We start from the raw sequence: 22,550 nt of genomic DNA on the forward strand, positions 1-22,550 counted from the left end.
AAAGTCATTGCCCCTTGTCCTGTCCCTACATATCCTTTCAAGAGGTCCCTCTCTAGATTTCTTGTAGACCCCCTTTAGGCACTGGAAGCTGCTCTAAGGCTCCCAGGAGCCTTCTCTTCAGGCTGAACAAGTCCAGCTTTCTTAGCCTGTGCTCCTAAGAGAGGATCTCCAGCCCTCTGAGCACCTTTGTAGCCTCCTCTGGATTTACTCTAACAAATTTTCAAGTTAGACACTTACCAAGGGAACTGAAATTTGAAACTGAATAGAATTCCCTCTATCTAGAAAAGGCTAAGTGCAAGGTAATGGGATTCAGAATGTCATATAGTGACTGGGAGAAAAACTAAAACATAAAAGGTGTATCCAAGACCAGCATTTGCCCCTTTTCCCCTTCACCCATGTACCCCCAGCTAAAGCATGCAACTTGAAGATTCAGTTTCTGTGAAACAGAAACTTAGAAACTCCATCTTCTGCACTTAATAATGTGTGCAACTTCAGATACAATCATAGACTCATTTAGGTTGGATAAGATGTTTAAGATCATTAAGTCCAACTGTAATATAGTAGCCTTATTTCACTTGACAGTAAAGTGTTGCCCTCTCACATGCCTATGTTATCACCCAGTCCTTAGGGCAGTTGCTATCAACAAGGGGAATTTTGGTTCTAGGATCATATGTTTAAACCCTTTTCCTGGAAGCACTCTGGTAACTGATCTGTAGAAAAAAACTACCATGATCAGTGATAAGCACATGTATCATTATACGTAACAGATACTGTTGTTCTAAGGGGTCTTAGGTGTTCAGGGCCTTTGGAGAATATAGGCCTAATTCATTCTACATTACAGTTCCTTCCTAGGAATCCAGAAGAAATATTTGGAGAGGTGCAGTCACTCATTTTCCATGTTTTTAACAGTCACCAAGAGCCTGTTCCAGCAGTGTATGGGCAGTTCGCAGTGTCATCTGACCATGCTTCCTGCCATCTGTATGACTTCTCATGCCAAGTGGTAGTGCATGCAGCCAACCGTGCTGGCTCTAGTCTGTGTGAGGATTCCTGCACTACAAGGGGAGCAGAGCACGGCAATTTCAGGTGTAGCATGGCTGTTGCAGTGGGTACAGAAAAAGGCCTAGTGAGAGAATGGATTTGTCTGTAACGCCAGGTTATAAACAAGAGGCTGGTGGACAACTTTCATTGCTGCCTCAGAACTTCAACCTTACCTGTTTGGAAGACTCTCTTTTCTACAACTTGACATTTTCTCCTCCAAGTCCTTCATTATTACTGGCTAAAATGTCAGTCATTTCGATACATTTTTTTTTTTTCAGTCATCTATTACATTTGTGCTGTTTTTACAAAATAATGCTGAAATATGCTTATAGTGTTTTTCAGAGAGAGAGTTCAACAGTCTTTAGCAGCATCCTTTTGTACAAAAAATGTTGAATGACTGCTGTGATCACATTGCTGATCACTGATGATCTTGACTCAGGTTTGTGCAATAACTACTGGATTGGTTTAACTATATTTGTTAAAAAGCTTAGATGTTAAATAAACTCATCTTTCCTGTAAGTAAAAAGACTCAGATAAATGTTAATAAATTACATTGTGTTTTATATTTTGTTGCCTGAACCAATTTGCTATCTGCACTACTTAAAGGTTTAGACATTTTCCCCTTTTCCTGCTCATGGTACTTAGGTAAGCAGTACTTGGAGACTAGTTCCAGAAATCTCCTTTTGATCAGTGTGTCACACACAAATGCTGAAAAACGTCTAATATTAAACTTCCTGTGAAGCAGTACATGCTAAACCAGCTTCATTTTTTTTTTTCTTTAAATCAGTGAAGAATTGTTAGCATCTATGCAAGACATGCATGTGCAATTTGGCTGTCATTTGATTTAAATTATGGTAATAATGATAATATAGTTACTGTTGCCAAAACATGCACTAACCTGTTGGATAACCTGTAGTACTTGCATTTAGATGTCATCTTGTTCCTGTAAAAGTGCCTTTCACTTAAAAAGCTCTAAGTGCTTTTCACATTGAGCATTGCTGCTACTAGAATCTGCATGGAAAATGGAAGTTCTGAAGAACTAGGCTTTAGAAATCAAAAATGATGAGAATTTGACCTGTAAATCACACTGAAATAAGGCATTTTAGGAATAATAGATAGGCAAAGAAGGGGTATCTTGACTTTATGCTATTATTATCATTACACTATATTCCCATCTTAAGCAGAATTAAAGAAAACTACCAGCGTAGCATGGTAATTTAATTCCATCATGTCTTTTTTTGTAGTTTAGAATTCAAGTGACAATCCAGATGACAAATAAAAATGAGTTTCGGAGCCTTAATTCCTAGGTGAGTATAATACAAAACTATCAGATAATTTTGTAGGTCATGTAATTGCTGTTCAAGTAAAACTGCACTATATACATTGGAAAAATCCACAACCATATAGCTAATTATTAACTCCTATGTTCATTTAATTCAGAATTCCTTAAAAAGATAAAAAGAGGGGTCCGGTTCTTTAAGATAGAACAAGACAGGTCTATAAATTGCCTGTACATTAACTTTTTGCAAACATTCTCTGCTTGGAAAGATATAAAAGAAAATTAGCATATTCTTCCTTCCCTGAAGTCTAATTCAAATTATTTTAGAACTAGTTTAACTTCTGACAGCTGAAATGCATACATTAGCTAGCTAGAGCCATCTGCAAGGCAAACACATTCTTTCCTCATATGTTTCTAATTGGAACGTGTTATCTTTCAGGCACTATCAGATGCCATGCTATGACTGGCAATGAGTTCTGGATTTATGTACCTCCCCAAGGATTTATAATCTGCATGGATTTAGGACAGAGTTTTGTGCATTTCAGTTATTTTCACACTTTGATTGCAAGTCTAAACAATATTCCTTGGGTAGCAACCTAATTATAAGAAGAGTTAATACCCCCAAACCGCAGATTATGTTAGGGAGATTTGGATTACATAGGATTCCTTAAAGTATCATTTTTCACTTTTCATTGAACAGGATGGTAATCTAGATTTTTATGTAAATAGCTAGCATTTTCCATTTTATACAGATAATACAGAAAGGCTACATAAGACTTCCCTTCTACTCAGTGTGAATTTCATTGACCATCTCAGAAACACTGGAGTACATTACATAATTAGCATTTTAATACTTTTTTTAATGACAGTAAAAATTATTTTAAATAATGAATTTTTAATGCTGTATCAGTATCAAATGACTTACCATAATCTTTTTATTGGTTGCATTTATTTTTTCTGTTTCATCGTCTTGTTTGAGGATAAAAGATTACATGTGGAGTATATTTTAAGTGATTGCCTGATTACATTTTAATGCATTTCTGGAAATGTAGAAATATTTCAACTGAATGTTGAAAATGTTTGATGGAAAATGGAATACATTATTATCAATTATATCTAGTAAAAATCCCAAATATAGTTAATGCAGCTTTTTCATCCTAAAATGAAACTAACTTCAAACAAGCCATCACCAATACAGTATCATCGTGATACGTATCACTTGTATAACATGAAACTAGAAATCATGGGAACAGTTTTATTTCACTTGTTAATTAGTACTGAGATGTTGAGGACATGAAGCTGAAGGAGTCTTTCCAAATCTTATATAGTAGAACAGACATTAATAATGTTGTTGATGTAAGGCAACATTGCTGACGAATGCCTGAGGAGTATTGGGTTAGGATATGCTGTAGTACTGAGTCTAGAATATCTTTCCAACTCAAAACCTACTTAGTTAAGTGCACACAGGATACTGACTGCTGCTACAATATTAAAGGAAGTGCTTACAGATATATTTGAATTTTGAAAAAATCCTGTTCAGAGTTTCAGGGTAGTATGTCATACATGTCTCAGTGCATCAACTGACTGAAATGGAAGATCAGTCCCAAAGGGCAAAAAGTAATGAAAAATAATAGCACATCATCTTGTCTCCCTTGGGTAGAGTTCAGCAGTCACAATTCAATCAAAAAAACTGGATAAAACTGTCAATATTCAGGAATGTTTTAATAAAGAAAAAAAGGAAAATCAATGTCTGCCATCAGATCCTCTGGATAACTTCCAATGACTTGTATGGGCCACCTGGGTGTAGAGGATAAAAGCTGATGCTGAAGTGCCAGTGGAGGCTGTGTATCCAAGTAAGTAGAAAGTGTCCTGTGTAGCATTCAAACGGCAAGATAAAGCCACATGTTTTGTACTTAACTCTGGCCCGCTGACAGCTTTTCCTTGAGAAGTGATCCCTGAGATTTTTGTTCTACAGTGTCAATCTGCTGACCTGCCCAAAAACATTCCTCAGATTAGATTTTTCAGTTTATTCAGCACATTTTCTCCAGTGCATATCACAGATGAAGTCTGTCCTATAGATTTTAGAGAACCAAAATATGAAATATGCATACTTCAGCCTTTTTTTTAGGAACACTGTATTTTTTAAAAATAAGAAATCACTGTGTAAAAATATAATCAAGCAAAAAGCTAAATATCCTAAATTAAATATTACATTTTAGGGTTAATCTAGAACCTTACAATTATGGTTCTTATAGATTCTGCTCAGATTTGGATCACTGCTGAAGTCCATCATAAGCAGGTGTATTTAACTTCTATCATCCTTTGGTTCCCAACATAAGAAGTCCTAAAGAACTATTTTGGAGAAAGTTGATTTTCAGTTCTGCATCAGGCCCCTCTAGAAGGAAGGCTTCATGCTGGGAATGCAAATAGAGGCACCCAAAATTAGGAAGTGTTTTTGGAAATTTGAATTCAAACGTTTACCTCTACAAAACCCAGACTTTAGATGATTTCTGACAGAAGCTGACTGTTTCCTGGGAAGTACTGAAACAAATGAAAGGCCGCTAGTATGAAAAGAGTTAATCACAGTAGTAAAAAATTCAGCAAACCGTAGCTGCACCCCAAGCAGGTAAAGAACACACAGGGTAACAAACAAGGCACTGATTGAAAAAAATATTAAAGCTTAATTCCACCACACAAAATCTAGTGAAATGACTGCAAAATACTACAAACAACTCAAATTTTATTGCAAACATTTTAATAGTATTGTAGATAAGAAAGACAAGCAGATCAGAGCAGGATCAATTTAACCAGAAAATTGCTTACAAAAGATCTGCTCTTGTTCCCACAGATACTGACAGTATATTACAGGCAGACTTCAAGAAAAAACAGATCTAAGCCTTCAAATTGTTACTGTATTTTTACAAAAGTATGTATCTCAAAAAAGCAATAAAGAAAAAAAAAGTACAACCCACTCTATGCTTTTTTTTTCCCATGGAGGTTGTCTCCCAGAGTTGCAAGTCTTCATTATGTACATTTGTAATCTTTTAAAATTAATTATCTCTTGGAAAATCAATATAAAATAAAACAATATAGTCCAAGTAACAGTTTATTGTTTAGGCTTTGAAGAAAGCAGAGTTACAGAGTTAGAAATGCCATACAAAATTGTCACACCTATTAAATTTAGGAAAATGTAGCCACTGTGTCATCAATTCTTCCTGTACAAAAGGGGCCAATATTACATTGGACTTTTTACTCTCCTTTGTTGCCTTTTTCAAAATAAAACCATAGTAATGTGCTGTTAAAAATTATTTGAGTAACTCTTATCTAATTAGTTAGTACCTATATTATGTTTCTTATGTCTCAATATATTTTAGAATATTTTACTGAAGGATACTGTTTTATCAGACATCCTGGTTAAATAATTTTAAATTACATTGTTACTGGAATTTCAGACTATGTCAGCTAAATTAATTTTTCATGACGTTTTTATTTTTATTTTAGCATTTTCTGATATCAAAGGTAGAAGCAATTTCAACTTAACAGGTGAATCAGTCCTTCTCTTTGCTGAGACAGGAGCAGTAAATTCATAAAATTAGAGAGACAAATGAAAACTGCAGTTAAAATCCCAGTCCTGGCATATATAAGAAAGGTGTTTAAAATTATTGATAATATTTCAGCATACAAACCTACACATATGCATGAAGCAAACATTAGCCTATGACCTAAAACCCCTAGCTTTTAAAAGACTTGTTTGTATCAACATAGAGGGAAAATCACCGAATGCTCTAATGCAATCTTAAAGCTTTTAAAATGTTATGCCTAATGCCACCAGTAATAGAGACAATCATCTTTAGATAGAGACAAAGTAACTAGATAATACTGTAATTACAGAAAATGCATTACTGTCACAAACATGACTATGTGGTGATGGTGAATTTCAATTGTTATATATCTGTAAATTCACACATATTTAAAAAGATGCCAAGAATTATTTAGTCTAATTAGCATAGTTAGACTTGTAATTTTTAATTTGATACATATATTCTCAAAGAGATTATTTTATGCAGCCTGTAGTAAAACTAAATATTAGTAGCTGATTTACTGCTGTTTTTCAGGTTAAGTGAAAAGTTGCTGGTCCTAATCCCTTTATAGCCTATAAGAGATTGACCATATTGGCCTTGCTCCAGTAAAGAAGCATAAGTACATGCTTAATAAAATCCCCAAATTCATTCCATCACATTTGGCAGATGGCACCTTCCACAACACATTTCTCCTTGTTCTCTGCTAGAACAGGGGAGTACACCACCTACTGAAAAACCACAGGTCTCCCACACAAATCCTCATACCAGATACATACATATACTCACATGCTTTTCAAGATGAAACCACATTGTACTTTGTAGGGTCATGCCCTTAGAAATAAAAATAGCCTTGTACCTTCCTGAAAAGTAAGCCTCTAGTACTATGTTTTAGCACCTTATTCCCACAATAGTTTCTAATGTCCTTTTTATCATTTAATAGATGCTCTTTCACTTTCATTTGAAATACTGTGTAAAGCAGCAAGTATAGAATGATTGCTGATCTGGCTGCAGTTTGTTACTGTATCTCAGCAATCTCTATATAGAGTAACTATAAAGTGCTTTAGAATTGTTTCACATGAAAGGTGCAAATAAATACTGTGTCCTCTTATGTGATCTCCCTGGAGATGCATAGTCCTGGTGAGCCCACACTTGAGAGTATCCCCAAATAGTTACAGCAATTCAATAATGGTACTGATCTCTTACACTGGAGAACGCTCCTTTCTCCAATATTTACTGGGTTAGTGCCTCACATCATCATAGCCAGGAGGCCTGCTGCTTGTCCTCCATTAGCTGTCTTGCTGGATCCACACACATTCATCTGGATGGGTAAGAAAAGGTGCAGTGCTACTCTGGAAACCTGCACAAAAATGGTCCCTTTAATGTGTAGGACTTGGGGTTGTTTGATTCCTTCTGATTGCCATTTGCTGAAATATAAACTGTCAGTACAATGTGCAGAATCACTTCTTTTTTGGTTAATAGGCTCAAAATTGCAGGCACTGAGTACAGCATATTTCCACAGTAGAGTGCTGACAGGTCTATCAATCGTCAGGATCTGGGCTATTGAAATAGCTGTCATAAATGTCTGTTAATGCATGGTCCAGCACTGCTTATAATTCCCTGCTCCCTAAAGATCTGACTATAAATGGGAAGCATATTTATTGCTTTGATGTATGAGGAATTGAAGCATCGATGAGCGAGCAAAGTGTGTCAACATAAAGTCAAACCCCAAAATGACTCTATGGATCATATTCTTTTGCAGTAGACAGAATCCCCCTAAGAACAGTATTCCATATTTCTACAGAGTAATTCTTTTATACATTAGGGGTAAACCCTGTTTCCACCAAAATTGAGGCAAAACTCCCACTAAATTAAGTACTATCTAGAATTCACATTATACTTGCAACCAAACTCAAGTACTTTGTCACACATAGCACAAGTATCAAATAGCCTCACAGAATACTTGATGCAGTCTATTACAGTTCTGAATGACAAAAATGCAGTATCAAGCATTTGCCTTCTTCAAGTTTTTTCTATTCACATTATTGTGGTTCACATGACTGCTTTTTTCCATAGCTGTGATTATTACAGACTAAAAGGGAAAAAGAAATAACAAAGAAAACAGAAAACAATAAATCCTATTACCCAGTTGACTGAATAAATGTAGATTATCACCATGTCCATATCAAACCGCCATACACGGCTATCATCCTCGAAGTCCATGTAGTCCATTCTGTGAGCAGCATGTGGGAAATGCCTCCTTGTTACAGTATCTGAACGTCTTTGGAAACCTGACAAAAAACAAACTGGAAGATAAAATTCTGTATAAAAGCAATGAGACTGATAAAAAAAAAAAGTTAACCCTGCCAAGACTGAATTTACTTCAAAAATGCTAATTTCAAAACTTACATCAATTTCAAACCTGTTATTTTTCTTAATTTCTTTTCTAACACTTTTAAAGCATTATTATGAATTAGAAACCTAGATTTATTTATTACGTTCTATTTTTTAAATTTAATTTGCAAGTGGCATTACGTTTTATGATATGAATGATACTAATGCGTGTCATTAACTGTGCCTTTTACACATGAATGAATATTAGTGTATATTATACTCTCTGGGGGGTCTGCGTCAATATTGCTATCTGTGCTTTCTTTTTATTTATTTCTATACTTAATGTAGATATAAAACAAAATGCTAGAGGCTGCTTTTGGATCAAAAGGGATAATCAGAGAATTATGGAAACATGTAGCTACATTAGTTTTAACTTGTTAGTCGTCGCCTTCTAGAGGATTTGGGCAAGTATTACCCCTGATTTGTATATCTGCAACTCACCTTAAGCAAACCTGCACTGAGTTTATGACAGATTAGACTCTGTAATGTAATTATTATACACTGAAGAAGAGCATTTTCAGTTTAGGAAACCAGCTATTCTCTAATTGCTCTTCATACAGAAAGCCACAGAAATATTGTTGGTGCTGTATTAAAGGTATTTATACAGTCAGCAACTGCTTACTATACCATATGTAATCCCTGTGGCTTCCCTGAGTGTGAGTAAAGCTACTACATATATATTTATATTCTGTGGCTGAAATAGTGTCTTTTTTACCATCTGTAAATTGATTAAGCTTCAGCTGAAAATGTCAACAGTAGAATTATTATGTGAACTGAATTCCAGGACTCAACAGAGGCTAACAAAAAGAAGAACTGAAGTATATTACCAAACTTTTGTACAGTACTGAAACCAAGTATCAGATTTAGAAACCCTGTATGATCATACATAAATATTACTGCAGACTCTATGGTCCATACTGCGACTACCATCTTTAATAAATTCTGACATGAAAAATACCTCCAAATGTCTCTCTCTCTCCAGCTAGAGTGGAAATAAGCCATGTCTTTACATGTGATTCTAGCCATCTGTGGATAACAACTAAGAGTTGTAGAGTTCCTCAAAACATGGAATAGTGGTTTGCACTATGAAACAGAAGAGCTGAGGGAGCTTCAAATTACTTCTAATATATTTACTCCTTTTTTAAAAAGAAACCCTATCACATTTGATGAACACAGTCCCTAAATGCTTTCTACATGGGCATGTATTTGTTAAAACAAATTTTACTAAACTTTTTTGTGCATGGCTATGTCGCTATATTCTGAGCAAGAACTTCCACTCCAATCACATGAATATGCATGCACAGTGCCAGCAGTCTGGCAGGCTGTTAGTGGAAACTTGTTACTAGATAACAAAAGCAATGTTGTGTTCAAGTCACACTTTTATACCCACCAAAGCATGCAAATCAAAAAGGATTTTCACCAAAGCATCAACAGGCACATCTGTTATATGCGTCCCTGCCAAAGTTTCAGCAACCTCCTGCTGAGGTACTAGCAATACTCAAAATAAAAGTACAAACAATCAAAGATATTCTCCCAATATTGTAAATGGACTGACCTCATTTTGCTATTTTGCTAAGGAATATCAGAGATGGAAAATTTTACTGTAAAAATGTGCCCAAATGAATAATATGCAAGCTATAACAACCATTTACATTGTAAGTGCTCATGTAAAATTAAATTATGCTAAAACAAGTGTTCTTAGGTAATTAAGATGTACCAAGGTCATTTTGACACAGTCTCTTCTTTCTGATTACGAGCTGTAACAGAGAGAGCTACTGAAAGACAAGAAAAAAGGCAAGGACAGGCTGACGCCTTCCCATATGTGCGCTTGCAGCAACCATCAACTTAGGATACTAGTGATTTGGAATCTCTGCTCAGAACAGTGTCTTAAAAAGGCATTGATAAGATTTTCTTTCCATACATGTGACTCTGCACGCTTCTGAACCAGATCTCATTGCCTCCACTGGCTGAGCTTTGTGTCCTTTGGTGGAGAAGTCTTAGAACAAAAAAAATTATTTTCTTTCAGGGGAAACTAAACCAGAAGATAAGCTCCAAGAGCTCTTATACATTCCAGTAATACACTTCAACCACTAATGGGCATTCAGCCCTTGGGACTTGAAGTTCACTTGCCCTTGTTCTCTAAAATCCAAATGTGGGCATCTGGCCCTCAGCACCAATTCCTTTGCCCTATCTACAATGGCTGATATAACTGCTAATGCAAGAATGCCTCTGAGAGATAGCCAACAATCTTTCATAAAACATCTTTATGCCATTCATAATTTTACAGACCTCTTTCAGCTGTTTTCTGCAATATCCTTTTCAAAGAAAAAACTTGTAAATTTCCTTTGTACGAAAAAGCTTCCATACTTCAGATCATCTTTTCCACATTATCCTTTACCCTGCTTTATCCTTCTCTGAGATGATGTAATGAAAATTATATTCAAAATTGGAGATGTGGTATCACCACAAATCTAGACAATGACATAATGTTTTCCATTTTGCTATGATCCTAATAATTCCTGCTTACCTTTTGGCTGTGCATTGAATGCTTTCAGAAAACTAATCACAGCATTACCCAGACCTCTTTTCCTAAGTGGCAGTAGCTACATTTACAGCTCGTCATAGTCAATATTATGTATTGTGAAGATTGCATAGCCTCTGTGGGCATCTGCTCCACCACTTGACTGCCCTCACAGTGAGAGCGTTTTTCTTACTTTGAGCCTGAACCTCTCATATCCATTATCTCTCATCCTCCTGCCACACACCATTGTGAATAGCTGGTCTCTCCTTTTGGCGGTCTCCTTATACATGTGGTAAGGCTGCCTGGAGATCCTCCCCAAAGCCTACCCTTCTCCCGACTGAACAAGCCAGTTCCCTCTGCCTCTCCTCATAGGTTAGGTGCTCCAAGACCCTGAGCATCCTGATGTCCATTTACTAAACCTTCATAAATTTACTCAATTTAAACCTGCTTCAATTTACCCAATTTACTGACACCTTTCCTGTATTAGGGTGGAGGGGAGGAGGGGGAAAGGGCAAAATTGCAGTATTTTAGTTGTCTGCTGAGTAGCAGTGGATGAAAATTTTCCTCATCTACTGCTATTCATACGTCATGCTCCTGTTCATAAAGTCCAGGATGCTGTTGGCTGCCTTTGCTGCCAGGACACGCTGCCACTTCACGTGCAGCTTGCTCTCCATCAGGATGTTCAGGTCCTTTCCACAGAGCTGCTCCCCAGGCTGTCAGTGCCCAGGCTGTCTCATTGCCAGGGCCTCTTCCTTCCCAGGTGTAGGACTTGGCACTGCCCTTGTTGAATTTCACAAGGTTCCTTTCAGCACATTTCTCTGGCCTGCCTAAGTTTCTATAAGTGACAACTGCTGCTAAGTTTATCAACCTGTCATTCAATTTATTGTCCTTTGCAGGCCTGATGAAAGTGGATTCTCTTATCTCCTTGAGGCTGCTGATCAAAAGAACTGTCAGCTGGCAAGTTCATATTTACTATAATCAGTGAACTGAATAATTCAGTATCGCCAATAAACTTCATCAAGCTGTGTATGTATCACTTTTTCAAAACACATATGAATGTTCTGACCTACGCAGACTCTTGTGGGATTCCAACAACAATTCAATGTCATTTGCTAGATAGTCTTTTATATCATTTTCCATCCTTTACCTTGGTCTGTTTATGCATGCTGCTGAAAGGGACTTTTATGTATTGAAACACCTTCTTTACTGTTTTAGCACATTTCTCCAACCTGTCTTGATCTCTGACTAGTAGCCCTGCCACTAAGTCTACCAACTAGTCCTCCACTTTGCTGTCATCCGCAGACCTGATGATGGTATGGAGAAATGGGTCAAATTTTCACAGCATGATGTACTTTTTTCAAGGATACATTGTTTTTATAATGCTTTCACAAATAAGGTATCACCCCAAAACTTCTTGCTTAAACACCAGCCTTCTCCCATATGCTCATCATGCGGCATCACGTTCTGGTTATGCTAATAGCTAAATTACAAGATTTCCTAGTTAAAATTAGCTGTGAGATCTGTATTTCCAAAAAAAGACAAAAGCATGTATTGCTAGAGATGTTTATGGGATGATGGCACTTAGCCTGTGTGAATGCCTGCAAGCATGTCCCGTTGACTCCTGATTTCATGTCCAAAGCTCTAACTCAGCCTCAAGCCCTCCACCAAACCTAAGTCTGCAGAGCATCCAGTTCCTTCCCCAAAACAAGGCCACTGAAGCCAATCACCATCCTTCTCAGGTCTAGAGTTTTAGCATTTCTCCTGCTCCCACATGAAAAGCTTGAACCTCTCTGCCCTCCTGCCTCAGATACATCAGCTCTACACCTACATCAGCTCTACACCCTTACTGTTTCAGAAGTCAAAATCTCATTTTTTTCCTAGAGAAAGCCCTCAAATTCCAAACTCCTTTTGCCCCAGAATGCACACCAGAACCTCCAGATTTCCTATGCTAAAGCTTCTAACATCACCTTTCAAGGCTTTTCTCACTGTGAAGTCCAATCATCTTACCAAAACTTCCTTGCTATCCTACTCCTTTCTACTTTCCTCTCACTTATCCTGCTCTTTGAATATTTCTCTGCTCTTGCCCTTCTGATTTCACCGTGGGCTCCCGCTGGCTGCCGGCACACTACATCCATACTTGACTAAACTTATATGGTGGCCTAAATCTCTCTCCATTCCTTTTCCACCCCAGAATCCATGTCCTACTTTCATACTAGCAGTTGGGCTGTAGAACAGCTAGATGTAAAATGTACTTAAACTGGACATAATCTTATCTAAAACCATTTTTATATTCACTATTTTCTTTGTGAAATAAACCAAATTTCTTTCAATCACAATTACAATATTTACACTTGACAAGAAGATTTGACAATTTTACTCTGGGCAGGAAATGAAGATGTGATATTTTTCAAGTACGGCTCATTGGATTTCTGTACAGATTATTTATAATTGAAGTTTTTTGCATGTCTTCATCAGCAGGAGCTCTAGCCATACTGCCCAAGTCACAGAAGACAAGGACAGGGACTGGGAGAATGAAGAACCACCTCTTATAGCAGGTTAGATTTGAGACCATCTAAGGAACCTGAAGGTGCACAAGCCCATGGGGGCTGAACAGATGCATCCATCACTCCTGAGGGAACTGGTGGATGTCATTATCTATCATATTTGAGAAGTCATGGCAGTCTGGTGAAGTCCCCACTGACTGGAAAAGGGGAAACATAACCCTCTTTTTTAAAAGGGAAAAAAAGGAAGGCTGGGGAACTACAGGCCAGGCAGTCTCACCTCAGTATCTGCAAGATCACAGGTCAGGTCCTCCTGGAAACTTATGTGAAGGCACAGAGGCAATAAGGAGGTGGCTGGTGACAGACAACACTAAGGGCAAATTGTGCCTAACAAATTTGGTGGCTTTCTTTGAAGGGGTCATGACATTGGTGGATAAGGGAAGAGCGACTGATACCATATTTGGGCTTGTGCAAGGTATTTGTCTCACATGACATCCGTGTCTCTAAACTGGAGAGACATTGATTTGATGGAGGGAACACTTGGCAGATAAGGAATTGGCTTGATGGTTGCACTCAGAGAGTTCTTCATTCAAGTGAACAGCTTGATATTTAAGTGAATGGCTTGACATTCAAATGGATATTGGTGATGACTGATGCTCCTCAGGGGGCGGTGGTGGGACTGCTCTTGCTCAACATCTTGTCAGCAACATGGACAGTGGGAATGACTGCGCCCTCAGCAAGTTTGCTGATGACACCAAGCTGTGTGATTCAGTTGATATGTTGGAGAGAAGGGATGTCATTCAGAGGGACCCTGACATGCTTGAGAGGTGGGCCTGTGCAAACCTCACAAAGTTAAACGAAGTGAAGTGCAAGGTCCTACACCTGTGTCAGGACAATCACAAGTACAACTACAGGCTGGGCAGAGACTGTATTTAAGGCAGTCCTCAGAGGAAGGACTTGGAGATACTGAGTTACAAGAAGCTCAGCGTGAACCATCGCTGTTCACTTGCAACCCAGAAACCAACTGTACTGTGGGCTTCATCAAAGGAAGTCTGACCAGCAGGTTGAAGGAGGTGATCCTGCCCCTCTGCCCTGCTCTCATGAGACCCCACCTGGATCACTGTGTCCAGCTCTGTGGCCCCAACACAGAAGTACATGGAGCTCCTTGCACAAGTGCAGAGGATGCCAAGAAGATGCTCCGAGGGCTGGAGCACCTCTCCTACGAATACAGGCTGAGAGAGTTGGACTTGTTCAGTCTGGAGAACAGAAGGCTCAGGGGAGACCTTAGACAGCTTCCAGTACCTTAAGTGAGCCTACAAGAATTCTGGAAAGGGCTTGTAGAGATAGGACAAGGGGGAATGGTTTTACACTGAAAGAGATTACTCATTTGGAAGAAATTCTTTGCTGGAAGGGTGGTGAGACACTGGAACAGGCTGCTCAGAGAAGCTGTGGCTGCGCCATTCCTAGAAGGGTTCAAGGCCAGCTCGGACGGGGCTTTGCGCAACCTGGTCTAATGGAAGGTGTCCCTGCCCATAGCAGAGGGGTTTGGAACTAGTGATCTTTAAGTTTGCTTCCAACTCAAACCATCCTATGATTCTATGATTCTATAAACTATCAACGACTCACATTATTTGAAAAGAAAACAACAAAAAGCTTTAAAAATGAATGACAAAATACTAACACCAGCATATGCATTTTACATTGAGCATTTTGTATAACTAACATTTTCATTTATTAAATATGAAATTTATTACCAATTTTATGAGCAATATTCAATGATCACTTGTGCCCACTCCCTATCATAAATTCAAAACAAAACTAGAAAAACTTGTGTTTTCTGTCTTGGGATGTTTATTTCCCTGGAAGAATCAAGAAGCAAGAGGACTGTGGGAAGGCTAAATGAGTTTAGAAAACATACTCTGTCCAAACATCTGTGATGATTATTCTATAATTATCAATAGTCACAAATACAAGCTAATTGGCTAGTTTACGTGCTGGGATACATAGTAAACCAGGAATAAACAATCTCACATTTCACAATGTAAATGTCTTTCATCTGTGGAAGCCATGAAGCCAGTCTGCAAGCAGATTTATTTATTTTTTTAAGTAACCCAAGTGAATTATTTGTCTGTTTTTTCTTTTCTCCACTAAACCATAACACACGAAGTACAAAACAGGCAGGACACCATATTACAGCTGTAAAAAATGAGTTATAGCAAAACCTACTCTCTTTCTTACTTTAAAACCACTTTACTTCAAAATTCAATGAAGAGTAATGAAATAAAAAAATATACAGATGAAACAAAAATAACATACAGCAATTGAAATGTGTGTCTTTGTTTTTCAGGGTGCAAACTAGCTCTGTGAATAAATAAAACATTGGCTTCTTTAACTGACCTCTCTTTCACCATACCTGTTGTGACTGTGATCCATAGAGTTTTGCTGCTGGTATCATAGAATCATAGAGTAGTTTGGGTTGGAAGGGACCCTCAAACATCAGTTAGTCCAAACCCCCCCCCCCCTCCCCCTGCAATTACCAGGGACATCTTCAACTAGATCAAGTTGCCCAGATCCACATCCAGCCTGGCCTTGAATGTCTCCAGGGATGGTGCATCCACCACCTCTCTGGGCAACCTGTTCCAGTGTTTTACCATGCTCATTGTAAAAAATTCTTTCTCACATCCAGCTTGAATCTCCCCTCTTTTAGTTTAAAACCATCACCCCTTGTTCTATTTGCAACAGGAAATGAAGCTTCATGGTCTCCATGTAAGATCATGTAATGGATCTAAATGTACAGTTTTCATACGTTCTAGACTGTAAGTAGCTTTCTTTAATTTTAAAGGTAAGTTAATTTGTATATTGATGACATACATATTATAGTTACAGCAATTTTCATATATTTTTCTTAAGATGGGGATCTGTAATCACTTTTGTTCACATAAAGAGTAGATAAACTCTATCGTAACAGTGAATTTAACCTTTGGACAACTTCACTCCTTGCTATGATAGTGCAGACAACAAGAATGAGAGAATCTCAAGCATCAACCTAAAGAATCTGATTTCCATGGTACGGGCATCAATAGTTTACAGGAAAAACAAATTTTAAAAAGTATTAAGAATATTTTCACTCTGTGAATTTTCTTACTAATTTTTATCTATTTTCCATGTCTCTTCTTCTGTCTCTTCAGTAAATCTAATGGTCTCTATTCACCATCAACAACCTCTTCTGTTGTTACTTTTAATCACTGAACATTTCTAAAAATCATGTTGCAAGTTTATGTTTTCTTTACATATTTTATCTTTCCAGATGATCAAATACTACATTTAAGCTGTCACCAACTCTTGCTAAGTTATCCTCATAAGAGCATCTAACTTTTTGCATCATTGCTGTAATGGCATCACTGCCCTCTAGTTTCAGTCTTCCCTATAACTCCTCCCTAAACACTTAATCTCTTCAGGCTTCATTTATTTGGACTGCTACTGTATAAAGTAAGGAGAGGCAAAATCTACTGATATTATAGGTAGGCTTAATACAATAGCTCAAAATGACCGAATAAGTACGAAATAGAATTAAAAAGGATCTCGTACTGATGTCTCTAATGTGAATGCTACTTGGCATACTGTTCAATTTGCTCTAGATAATGTATTTCTTGGCTTGCAAGTTTGCTATATTTTGCTAAAAAATAATATTAACACTAAAGGTTATTTAATAAAACTTTGCAGAGTTATGCTATACACTGCTGTCTGTAAGTTCTTCAGTGTTTAAAGCTTTAATCTTTTAAGCCAGTTTTAGTGGAAAACTGTAAGATAACAGTAATGTAAATACTTTCTTAAAAATAAATTTATGAATTGTCTCTACTTGTATTAAATCAGGGTCTGTCTGACAGAAAAGGTTAGGGGCAACAGACAGGATGGACATTTCAGGGCCCCACCACACCACTCTGTAAGAGAAGGCTGTGTGTACCTTTTTCATATACGAATACACAAAGCATTTGGTTTATTTGCAAGTTGAGCTGTCTGGCAACATGCCTCCCTTAATTCCCCCAGAGAAACTGGTGAATGACCTATCTTGGAGTCATGCCATTGTCCTCGAACAAATTCACATTCAGCTTTAGTGAATGCCAACCCTACTTCTCATCTGAGCAAACAAAAGAAATATTAATTCCTCCCAGGAACAAAAAAATACGAAGTGCAAGACTATGTCTTGAGCAAGCTGGCACCTTTTTTCTGAACTGAAAATTTGCTGGTGCAGTGTTTGGGGTGCTGACCAAGGTTTTACAGAAAAAGCTGTCTGAAAAGCCTTCATATATGTTCAACTGAAAATTAAAGATAAATTTTCCCAAAGTAAAGTTACTTCAAAGGCTATTAAGAAAGAAGTTATTTAAATTTTAAAAAGTAAGTTTATGAACTGTTAAAAAATCCTTCCTTTAATCCTTCATCAAATGTGTTATGGTGGTTAACTCTAACTTTTTGTGACGCCATTTCAAACATCCACCTTTACCTACTCACCTAAGATAGTCACCAAAGGTCTCTAGACTTTGCTCTTTGCTCATCTCTTGTTTCTTTGAGCAGGTATACTTAATATGGCTCTGATCTAATAAAAATACTATTACCTTTTCTTGCTTACTATTCTCACATGTCATCTTGAGTACTTTCATGCTTCATCTTTTGTCCATCAAATTAAAATTCCAGGTTTTTTTTCCACTTTTAGGGGTTTCCAAAACTCTACATTGCCCCCAAAATGTTGCCTCACTTTTTATAATTATGCTATGCAACTACCATATGCTTCTTGATTATCTTAGGAGTTTTCTACCCAATAAATGCTTTAGGATCAAACTGAACTTGTGTTCATATCCAAATTTTGGAATGGTGTGGGTCCCTGTGCTGCAGGTAGAGATGTATGAAACAGAAATCATAGGCATGGTAGGCCTCTGAAACAATATACACATTTGTCCTACTTACTTCTCTATTAACTCATCTATAGTGATGAAGCCAAATGATATCTTTACAATTCATTCTTAGCCAAGAATTATTTGTTATTCTTATAGCAAATGGGATTTCTATGAGGCATCAAATCAAAGGACTAAACACCACGCAAACTGAACTTCCAAGTAACGACGTGTTCACACCAGTAAAACTGACTCTTTAGGGCTACTTCAGTACAAGCTGCTCTCCTACGCAGTGCATTTCAGTGCTAAGTGGAGTGGAGGAGTATGCTAGGGAAGCACGTCTGCTAATATCCTTACTGAACATAATTAGTTCACAGCTAATTAGGAATACAACCAATTTTACTTACCAGTGCTCAGTGGCCACAATCTTTTTGCCATTCTATTTTCAGAGCTGGCAAGGATTATTCCTCACTTCCGCTAGAAGTGTATAGAAAGATACTTGCTAACTCCTGCCAGTGATGAAGACAGAAGGCATCTTTGCTTCCACTTGCTCAAAGACACCTGTCGTAACCTGAAATAGTCTCAGCAGAATCTTACACAAAACATGAAAAATAATGATAAAGAGATATTTTATGCTCTAAACGGATGCTGTGATGAAAGACTACCACTTCAAAAATCTAGCAATTCAGTTTACCCACAGTGGTATAACTACGACTATGTATTATTCTCAGTTGTCTTTAGAGGGTAAATAATAAATATTTATATAACCTTACTTGATAAATGCATACCTTTTACACCGCCTAAGTTAAAACTGTAATAGAAGACACCATTGCCATAAAATTGTAGGATATCTCATAACAATAGGCATAGTAAGGGTAGGCTAAAGGTTTACTTACACTCTCATTCTTTTCCTGACAAGGTCAAACTGACAAATTGGTGAGTGATGAGGAAAGAACATAAGAACAGACCAAGCATATTGCAATACCTCCCTGGTATTCTCTCTCAGTTCCCAGGGACTTGCAGCTCAAGAATCTTCACAGGCAGGTGTGGTATTATTGATTTTAATACTCTTTACTCCACTTTCTCCCAAGAAACTGCCACTATTTGAAGCCATGCTCTGGGTTAATGATAATTTTATTTACTGTCCTCTAGTTCTTTTACTATAAGACATTGAATAACAACAGCCCATTCATTTCTGCCATGACTCTCATGATTTTAATTACCTCTATTATCACTCCTCTTTCGTCATCTCTTGTTTTGGCTGAAGCATTCTAGTTTATTTACATATTATTCAACTGGAAGTAATTTAAAAATTACGTTCTTATTTATCTTCTTTGTACCCATCCAGTTTACTACCTCCTTTTTCTATGAAACAAAACTAATGTAAACATTGCTAAAGATCACTCAGTCTTCTGCTACTGCTTGAACCTGGCTTTCATTTTTATTTTCCCAAATATTTCAGTAATGTAAGCAAATGTTATGTCCTCCATTTCTAGTAACAAATATGCTGGATAGTACAAACTGTACCATATATCCATCTAGGACTAGACTTCTAATGTCTCTCCAGTGAGAAAAATGAATCACTTATTTCCATCCTTTGTTTGGTATCTTTTAACTAGCTATTAATGGATGATCGGACTTTATCTCTTATCATGAACACAGCTATGTTTTCTCAAGCATCTTCAGAAAAGAACCTTCTTAAAAGTCTTGAGGAATTTGTAAGCTGCAAGGTGAAAAGGATGATACCTCTAATTCCCCTTCAAGTTCATTTGAGTCCCTCCAGTACAGCTGTTGGACCACGGCTTTGTAAGAGGTCTCTAATGTTCTTAATTTGCTTTTCAAGCCAGTATGAACACTTGGCTCCCTAAGTAGAACTAAGGATGTCAGTCCAATATTCATTTAAGGCCATGTTGAGAAATAAATGCGGAAATGATACAGTATGCTTTTTTGACATAGCCATTCTATCACAATCCTTGTTTGCATAATTATAGCTATCAATATTCCTGGTACAACTGTCTTCTAATATCATGGTTAGATGGAAACAAACAATCCTGATGACACAATCAGATTAGCTAGAATTTGGTTCCCTTCAATGCACTGATGAACCAATAGTGATGACTGAGCAGCCATGATTTGTAAGAGTGAGTTGCATCATTCTCCTACACAGCCTAGCCCTGGATGTGGTCTTCAGGACTTGGAAAAGGCTATAAAATATCCTTTCCAATGGGACTGTGGGTCTGAAGAAGTCTCTAAAGCTGCCTCTGCAAAATAGCTTAAAAGATAAACAAGGTGTCCTGCACCAGCTGCTAAGAAGAAGAAAAATAACTGTTACAGACGAACCCAAGACACAAGGCTATTGATACACAATAATTTGTAGAACACTGCTGGCAAAACAGCAGGGACAAAAAGTGGCAGTGCTGTTAGGGCTGAAGCTTAAGACACATCTGTGGCGCTGACCTTTGTACCTTAAAGTTCCCCTTCTATTTTATTTCATTTTTCTTTCAGATTCACTTCTGCTTGGTGAGGTGCAGAAATGAAGGACTGAAGGACAGCTGGAGCACAGCTGCACCAGGGGACAGAAGGGGCCTCTGAATCAAGAAATCAGTCTTGTGTTTTTTACCAGTGACCTGTTGGAGCTGAAAGGACTGGTGGGCAAGGAAAATGGGTACAAGTGCTGACAAAATAGCAAAATGACAAAGTTGCCATCAGTGCAGTTGACCTAAGACACACTCAACCAGCAGTACTTAGATTCTGTGTTTTCAGTTTTAGTGTACTATAAGCATAAGAGATGCTCAAAGACAACGCTTCTGAGTAATGTGTGTCTCCTTGAGGCAGAAAATTCACTTACTGTGAAGACTCTAGACTGTAAATGCATCTTGTGAGAAATGCATGTGTGCAGATTAGTTTTTTGTGATTCCACAAGCTATACTGTAAAATCTGATGGATCTGGCTAAAAAATGAAAGCCTTCTGGTGAAGAAGCATTGCATGGTCCCACAGCTGAAGTCTTGAGTAGTATGTCAAAGCAACAAGCAACTTACAGAAATGAGGAAGTAAGGAAATTAACAGAAAGAAAAAAGTGCAGTAAGGAAGGATGGACTCGGGGAAAAAATAGCTTGATACAAGGATTATTCTGAGAGACTTCTTATAGTCCAGCATCACACTTTAGAGCTAAAATGAATGCTGCACCTGCTATTTTCAGTAACACCTATTTTGTTTCTTTTCTTGATAGGTCACATCATCAGAAACTTGAAATCCAGTATAATCATTTTTTTAAACAGAGAACTATGAACTTAAAACATAGCTGATGTAATGCTGTAGCTGTAAATTTTCACAGATGTTAACATCTTTCCTTTATTGCCTATCTAACTGAAATCATGATAACAAGAATCTTGAATAAAGCAGATTTTAAAGTGTTGTACCTCAATTTTAAAGACAGATATAAAAATGTATTAACAAGTGTTATTAAAAGCTTTTATAACATTTCTTCAAACAACCCAACATTTAGGAAATGGAGCGCCCCTTTCTATTAAGAATGATTAGATAAAAGGACATGGTAGATGCAACCTACTGAGGTAGTGGGAATTTCCACTGGTACTAGCAGGTGTTGAAAACACTATCTTGCAATCCTTGACTGATGCAGAAATCAACAGCTTTTTATTAAGCCACTACAGAGATGAGATCAGTAAAGAACTAGTACAGACTTCATTGTATGCAACACTAGGGGAATGTTTTCTAGATTAAGCCTTTAAAACAAATTATTTCTAAATAGGCTTTCCCACTTTCAATGTAGTCATTGCATTTTAAATAAAAACATTAGCATAAAACCAGTTGGAGGGAATTTCCTATTAGCTTAGGAATACCTACATCTTGAATTAGATATCAAGGCCTGTAACTCCAAGGTTTCATGATCCCTCTCTCTTTCTGAACACCTAGCTGCATACTTATATTCAGGCATACCTCACAAGCTTTCTCAAAATGCAGGCAGCCAGCACCCTTTTACGACATTAGCATCACTATCTTGAATACTGCATCCTGTGTCTCTGGTCTCTTCAATGTATTTCTACATCAGATCTATGCAAAAGCATTTGAAATAACTCTCTCAGGCCCAGTGTACTGTCTTGGTCTGCTTTTTAATTTTGTACTTCATGACACCAAAGTCACTATCAAATTACGTATCATATTTTCAATTTAAATATCTTTATCACTTCTTTTAGGCCACATATCCTGTATCATATTATTTTTGGAGATTTACTCTTAGTTTGCGAACCTTCTGTAACTGTACAGTGTTCATAGAATGTAACTCTAATTTAATGGCATGAAAAGGCTCTATTTATACAACGTTATTAAAC

General features: G+C 37.3%; 1 protein-coding gene and 1 long non-coding RNA gene across 5 annotated transcripts in view; one reads left to right on the forward strand and one right to left on the reverse strand.

The window, feature by feature from the left end:
* The first annotated feature begins 951 nt into the window (after positions 1-951).
* LOC133280776 (uncharacterized) lies at positions 952-20,805 on the forward strand. 2 transcript variants are annotated; one of them, XR_009747284.1, is made up of 4 exons: positions 952-1,083; positions 1,371-1,477; positions 2,283-2,345; positions 20,706-20,805. It is a non-coding gene; the product is annotated as an uncharacterized LOC133280776 (long non-coding RNA). The 2 variants fall into 2 exon arrangements; XR_009747285.1 differs by lacking the exon at positions 20,706-20,805 and adding an exon at positions 2,757-2,909.
* The window catches only part of RNF180 (ring finger protein 180), a 72,543-nt gene continuing 54,968 nt past the window's right edge, over positions 4,976-22,550 (reverse strand). For all 3 annotated transcript variants that reach the window (XM_061475710.1, XM_061475709.1, XM_061475711.1), the window contains exon 7: positions 4,976-8,186. In XM_061475710.1, coding sequence (XP_061331694.1) covers positions 7,981-8,186 — 206 coding nt within the window. In that variant the 3' untranslated portion in view covers positions 4,976-7,980. The remainder of the gene's footprint in view (positions 8,187-22,550) is intronic.

This window comes from Pezoporus flaviventris, unplaced genomic scaffold (genome assembly GCF_033815535.1).
Source record: "Pezoporus flaviventris isolate CSIRO_AGI_PZ_B2104156 unplaced genomic scaffold, CSIRO_AGI_Pfla_v1 ptg000089l, whole genome shotgun sequence".
NCBI classification, from domain to species: Eukaryota; Metazoa; Chordata; class Aves; order Psittaciformes; family Psittacidae; genus Pezoporus; species Pezoporus flaviventris.